A 7,145-nucleotide genomic window follows, 5' to 3' on the forward strand; every position below is an offset into this window, starting at 1 on the left:
GGTTTGTCCTTTTCTACGCGAATCTCTACCCCTCCACTGCTCAATATGCTCGGTCTAGATATATTATGTCTATGGTTGCGCCAGAAACGCCTCTGCGTTTCTTCTGTTTATGATCGAAGGATGCTCACGGGACTTGGCGAAAAAAATGGTGGTTAATGGAGACGATCGTCGTGACAACGCGGAAGTAGATGTCACAGAAAGCATGGATAACAGTCAACCGAACGGTGAATTGGTACCGAGAACCGAACAAAATAACGACGAAGCAGACGTACGTTAATTTGCTACATTTATCGCTTGTCTCTATTTTCACGGTCGCGCTGCGAGGTGTCTCGAACACGAAGACGGAGGGGATTTACATGTCTTTAAATTATACATGAATTTTTTCTCCCCTTCTTTTTTTTAAATTAAAAACTCGCGCGACACCGCGCACACTTAGGTGAAGTTGTGGATATAAAAATTTATTCATGAATTGTCGTTTTACGTTACGCCGCTACACTGAAGTAACGTCAAGGCACTGATTGTAATTTGGAGATGTTTCTTGCAGGCAAACGTGGAGAATAACGATCAGAGGCAGAAGGCACAGCAGTCGCGCCTAGAATCGTTTTTTGCCATAACAAAATCGCTGATCATACGAGCTCTTATAATTTATTTTATTAGTAGCCTCTTTAGACGCTCTGATAATAATCCCAAGTCTCCCAGCGCTGTTGGCGACGCGCGTTTGCAAGCTGTAAATATATTTTCGAATGGGACGTTATTTGACCTTAGTGTTTATCTGTCGGAGTCGGAGAACTTCAAGAGGTTCGACGATCCACGATCTTTAATTTGGTTCGAGGAGGGCCTGATTTATGGGGATTGGTATGGCGGGCCAGATCGAGATGGATCCAGGGTTCTCGAGCACACGTTTGTTCCTTCCGAGCGGTTGAAACAAAACGGCTCGATCTACCTTCACATATACATAACAAAAACTGGAAAGTCGCCGAATCCCAAGGCTGGCAAGGGCGTTTACGCCGGCGACTATGTGTCCTACTCGCGAAAGATGTTGAACAAGTTTAAAAAAATCAGGTACCAGAAGAGGCACAACCTGTTGACCGGTGAAAGTACAGCCAGTAAAGAAGAGATGGCGGTGCGTATGCTTGTTCAAGTTTCAAAATTATTAAATTTTAATTTGTTCAAGTGTTATCTTAAGAATGCCAGTCATTTGTACATAATCGACAGGACGGAGCGTTCACTTTTTTACATGGCTCCATGATTTAGTTCTAAGTAAAGTGGAAGACCCGTAAACGTGCCAGATAGGCTCGTTCCTAATGACTTCTTTTCCAATGAAAGAGAAACTTTAAAATTACCAAGTTACGTATCGCGTATGCTGAACGTGCCGATCTCTTGCAGAAAGCCGAATTGATGGACCAGGAATACGTGTCGCACTGGCATCCAAATTTGACCGTTAACCTAGTGTTTGATGAAACCAATTGGGTGTACGGTCAGGTACCGCAGCCATTGGACGAATGTAAGTTTGCAGATATATTTGCATTATACGCACATAGACCTGTGGTACCGAAAAAATACTCCGTATTGCTCTTCTCTTAGATATACATTTCTTACCCGGTGGAAATTCTTACAAGCCGATACTATATATGAATGATTTTTGGAACATGCAGCGGGACTATCAGCCGTTAAATAATACCATAGAGCAATTGGAGCTCAGGTTGACTTACCAGCCGCTTTCATTGTTCAAGTGGCAGATATACGCGGCTCAGTCTGTTAGAAATAAATGGACGTCGTCATTCATGGGTTGGTTACATTTGAAAAGTGGCTGAGATTTTAAGCTAAGGCCATACAGAACGCTACGATTTGTACTCTTCGATCACCTATGTGCATCAATCATATCCGAGATGTTGGCAAGTAATTTGTCTGGAAAAGTCACGATACTGATGATAAAGTTTCAAGTTATTACTTTCATTGTAATGTAAAGAAAAGTATGTAAAAGTGGATGCACGACGGGAACATGAACAGAGTTCGGCGAATATTACTTGATAAAAGATTTACGTAAAGATGAGATTAAATGTAAAGAATATTTCCAAATGAACGAACCGGTTTGATCAGTGGTTTTTCCCTTATCAAAGGTGACATTGGAATGAAGAAACTGAGTTACAAGTAAAGCATTCCAGCAGGACATTTAGCTGTCTCTTCAATGCGCACGCCCGTTCATGGTGACGTTTAAAACAATTAGCCAAGAATCAAACACTCCATGACGTGGCTGAGATAGCGAATGTAGCGTTCTGTGTACCTTATCTAGTAGCGTGAAAAATCGTGATTATTGAGTTTTATCATCTGTTATTGTTCACACAGGAGAGGCATCTGACGATGATGATAACGATCAAGATACTCTGAAAGAAACCTTGCTCGAAACGAATCCATATCTATTAGGGTTGACTATATTTGTGTCAATTTTGCATAGTGTGTTTGAATTTCTAGCATTTAAGAATGGTAAGCTGTTGAAAAGTCCGAGTCCATTTCAAATGAGTAATAAAAATGTATCTCGCCCGTGTTGCGCAGCTGTAAGCATTCTGAGAAATGTCCTTGTGCTTTTCAGACATCCAATTCTGGAACAACCGAAAATCGTTGGAAGGGTTGTCGGTGCGTTCTGTATTTTTCAATGTATTCCAGTCCCTCGTCGTTCTCCTCTACGTTCTGGACAACGAGACGAATACGGTTGTGCGCATCAGCTGCGCGATAGGTTTGTGTATCGAGGTGTGGAAGATCAATAAAGTTGTGGACATTAATGTCAATAGAGAAGCGAAAGTACTCGGGATCTTCCCGAAGATATCATTCCAAGACAAGGGATCGTACGTGGAGTCTTCTACGAAGGAATACGACAGGCTCGCCTTCAAGTATCTTTCATGGGCGCTGTACCCTTTGCTCGGGGGATACGCCATTTATTCCTTAATGTATCTGGAGCATAAGGGATGGTACTCCTGGATCCTCAGTATGTTGTACGGATTCCTGCTGACTTTCGGATTTATCATGATGACGCCGCAGCTGTTCATCAACTACAAGTTGAAGAGCGTCGCGCACCTCCCATGGCGCATGTTGTCGTACAAATTCCTGAACACGTTTATCGACGATATCTTTGCATTTGTGATAAAGATGCCAACGTTGTACAGAATCGGCTGCTTCCGCGACGACATTGTTTTCTTCATATTTTTGTACCAAAGATGGATATACAAGACCGATCACACTCGCGTGAACGAGTTTGGCTTCTCTGGCGAGATGGAGGCGCAGCTCGTGGAGAACAAGAAACAAGCAGCTGTTAAGGACCGCCCGGCAAAGGACGGGTCGGCGAAAAAGAATGAATAATGCTCGATGCACATAGATTTAGCATCAAGTATGTTGTATACTACGTTGCCCCGAATTAATAAAATGTCCGATACCAAAGGAACATAATTACACACATCGATAATTTATTTGTAACAAATTTCTGCATAATGTGTGTACGTGTGTACATGTTTGTTCCATTTTCGAGTTCATATGCCAACGAGAATATCGCGACGTCTAGCAGAGAGATCGGGTTAGAGATAAATTCCTTTGTCCGAACTTGTAAAGCACGCGCGGAGACGCGCGAAGAGATCTGTAAACTGTAAAAACTGTAAAACGAACTACGAATGGTATACACACACGCGTGCAGGAGAGATAGCTCGTCGTAGATGTATCTCGCGAGCCTCTGAGAACAAAGCTGTAAATGTAGGTAATAAAAAAAAACAGAAAACCCAATAAACATCAACGATTTCAGACGATGTTAGCATTCAAATTATCAGGCGAGATGTTGCTACGAAATAAAATGGATTTAATTATCACACATCACACCTGTGTACCTTTTTTTCTGAGTGAACAAACTTGAATCCTCTTTGTTCGTATCGCGACATTTTACAAGATTATTATGCAAGGGGGAGGGGAGGGGAAAGAAGGATAATTCTCTTCCTCTGTGAGTTTTAACATTCAGAATTCTGTATAATATATAACCCTGATGGAAATATTTTACTGAAAATACCATGAGATCAATAAAAATCACTTTTGAAGTTATTTGAAAATCACTGAATGTATCAAAGCGAATTAATTTTCTTTGGGAAACTCGATGTAATACAGTGAAATATAGGGAAAGTTAAAGTGCACTGTTGAAAAGTAATAATTATGAGATATTTTTTAACTGAATTAATGTTACCTTTTAATGAAAATGATCTTTCACTGAATTTTTACTAAAATTGGTGAAATGACAATGGAAGCAATTGAGAGGGCTAAATACATTTCAGCAAAATTTTATTATATTTTCAGTGAATATTTCTACCAGAGAGGGGAAGGGGAGGTAAGATCATGTTTCACTAATGTCGACGTTAGTATTACAAATTACATTTAATGTTGTATTTTATATTTCGTTAGAGTAATTATACGTATAATTATCTACCATCAACTTACTGTCTACATTTTGGACAATGTACATTTGTTACATATCCATTACCGTAATGTAAGCATTCGTCTCCGAATGAGTGATTTGTAGCGTAATCTGTGAGCATCACCGTACACGCCAGATGTGCGGTGCCGAGATTGTAAGCGCCAGTTCTTCGAGGTAGGAACGTTTACGTGCGGAGATCGAGATATTCTGCGGGCGTCACCACGTGGAAAATCCAGAATACTCGGATAGAGATATGGTGATCCCACGTGTCATTAACGTGACGCGCCGATGCGTCAACTGTAAAAATTATCGTTTATAATAAATATAGGTGATTCCTCCTAATTGTTATATTTTACTGTAATCCTTGAGCGATATACCAGGAACTATCAAAACCCTGATAGAAATATTTTGCTGAAGGCATTATGAAATTGATGAAAAGTGAAGTAAAAGTTATTAAAAAATTACTGAATGTATCTCAAAAGGAATTACAATTTCCCTTGGAAAATTTAATGTAATACTGTAAAATATGAAGAAAATTAAAATATACCGTGAAAAATTAAAAAATTCTGAAATATTAGATGTAAAATTTAGTAGTTTTAACAAAAAACTATTATTTTTTAATGAAAAAGAAATAATTTTTTACTAAATTTTAGAAATGATAATGAAACCAGGTCATACAATTGAAACTTTTAAATACATTTCGGTAAAATTTCGTTACATTTTTATAGTAAAATATTTCCACCAAAGAATTGGCATAAACTGACGGTGTGTGCTCGGGAATGCTGGTCGCTCAACTTGGAGCGACTCGTTTCTGCATCGTCAACCGACGAAAATACATGGAAAAAAAAGAAACGAGATAAGAGACAACTCGTATCTGTTCATGTCTGCAAGTTTCGTTCAAGTAGAACTTATATTTCTCTTTTGTTTTACACAGCTAATTCCTCCGCGCGAACAATAAATGTAACGGACGAGAAAAACCGAATATCTTACATGCATATGTTACGTATTAAATTGCGATGGCGATAACAATTGGAGCTCTATCAAATTTTACAATTATTGCATTACACAGAAAGAGAGAAGCATGCCAGAAAAGCAAATTAAATATACAGATTGATAAGTTTCTGAATTTAACCCTATAAACGGTACGTTTGGTTTCCTGCTTTTTCTTTTTTTTTGTTCTTTCAAGAAGGCACTTTTCCTTCCGCGCTTATTGCAGTTGTAATTAGTAAGTTAGTAAAGCTCTCTCGCATGCGCGTGTAGTACGATATAGAACTTTATATTCCCTGGCTCTTTTTTTTTAATGCTTAGTATTATATCTTAGGTACATAACGAATATGAAAGACGATACAATTTACAGACCAAAATCGATATCGAAGACTACCGTTTACATATGTTTGCTGTTTTAACATCTACGTGATATTAGTATCGTGGGGACTTCAGGATGTGTTTCGAAAAAAAGCTAAGAAAGGAACGTAATCTATCGCCGCTATTAACGTTCGGGGTTTGAAAAATTCGGTTCGGCGATGTGCACTGCTATTAATTTAACTAAAGCCGCGAGCGTAACTTCCAAATAAAAAGTTAAATGATATTTAATACGTGGTTTAATCTATACATTGTTAACAATGGAAATAATACGCGTCAAAATATATAATTTGCCGCGTTTTCTCTTCGCTACATATAATTGTAGAAAATGACTAACCTTGCTTAACTCTTTCGAGTCAGATTTTCAGAGCAAACCTTGAACGTTATAAACTGATAAATTTTCCTATGTGATGAACACACGTCCGACACGGCAATTTGTCGCTAAATTCAAAAGAATTAATAAAAAATGAAAATAACGTCATATTGCATTTAGTATGCGCAGTTTTATGAATGGCAAGACAGATTTTTAAGTTCGCACAAAAAAATCGATTGGAAGTATGTTACAAGCAGCAATCGATGACGAAAGTTTCGTATGAACACACTAACGCAGGGCCAAACATAAAACTACGAGACTTCCAATAATATTTGAGAAAAAATAAATCACTGTGTGATTGGCCAACCGGCTCTCTCTTTTTTTATATTTTTTAATTCAAATTCTTACTAATAAAACTGCAAAAAAAAGGAGATCTTGATTAAATTTAGAACTTACAGCAGGATTCTGCAGTATTTTCTAATCACGATTTGGTAGTTAAATTGGATCTGCGAGTCTTGTAGTTTTATGAAAGAAGGCCCAAGTAGATTATACAAATTGCATCAAGTGCTGGCGAAAATTTGTTTACTTAACGTTTGGCTTTTATACTTATATCGTATCTCAAATATGCTTATCATTGGGCAAACATCACTTTCCTTCCGTTGTAAGTTCAGTTGCAGCTACCGCTTTTTCTCGAGGACTATGCGGGCCGTATATCTTTCTTCACGAATATTAAATTATTATTTCCATGATAAAATTTTCATAGGGTACTAAGCGATTGTAGAATGTTTTCTAATCATCTTATCCTCAGCAGTCTCACTTTTACAAATAGAACGGCAACTACAAGGCAAGTTTAACGCAATATTAATATTATCGAAAGCATTCAATGATAATTTGACGGAGATACAAATGTTAAATTAGTATTTCTAAGTGATGGAACTTTAGGACGCTGGCAATTGTAGACTGATTCCTAAAAATTATTTCGTTTACAATAGCCTCACTTTTACAAATAGAACAACAAATACAAGG

The 7,145-nt window shown here is 38.0% G+C and overlaps 1 protein-coding gene across 1 annotated transcript; it reads left to right on the forward strand.

Annotated features, from left to right (window-relative positions):
* Window positions 1-89: 89 nt before the first annotated feature.
* LOC105569913 (cleft lip and palate transmembrane protein 1 homolog) lies at window positions 90-3,858 on the forward strand. Its single transcript, XM_012026757.1, has 6 exons — window positions 90-268; window positions 545-1,123; window positions 1,387-1,504; window positions 1,585-1,788; window positions 2,347-2,484; window positions 2,591-3,858. The coding sequence occupies exons 1-6, from the start codon at window positions 110-112 to the stop codon at window positions 3,352-3,354; spliced, it is 1,962 nt and encodes a 653-aa protein (XP_011882147.1). The 5' UTR covers window positions 90-109; the 3' UTR covers window positions 3,355-3,858.
* Window positions 3,859-7,145: the final 3,287 nt, after the last annotated feature.

Source organism: Vollenhovia emeryi, unplaced genomic scaffold (genome assembly GCF_000949405.1).
Source record: "Vollenhovia emeryi isolate VEMERY1.0 unplaced genomic scaffold, V.emery_V1.0 DF939122.1, whole genome shotgun sequence".
In the NCBI taxonomy this organism is placed as follows: domain Eukaryota; kingdom Metazoa; phylum Arthropoda; class Insecta; order Hymenoptera; family Formicidae; genus Vollenhovia; species Vollenhovia emeryi.

What these genes read in the sequence shown, in the direction of transcription:
- LOC105569913 (XM_012026757.1), top strand. Translation starts at nt 110, where the DNA reads ATGATCGAAGGATGCTCACGGGACTTGGCGAAAAAAATGGTGGTTAAT. An exon ending in AAAATAACGACGAAGCAGAC is followed by an intron (nt 269 to 544) that starts GTACGTTAATTT and finishes TGTTTCTTGCAG; the next exon opens with GCAAACGTGGAGAATAACGA. An exon ending in ACCGCAGCCATTGGACGAAT is followed by an intron (nt 1,505 to 1,584) that starts GTAAGTTTGCAG and finishes CTCTTCTCTTAG; the next exon opens with ATATACATTTCTTACCCGGT.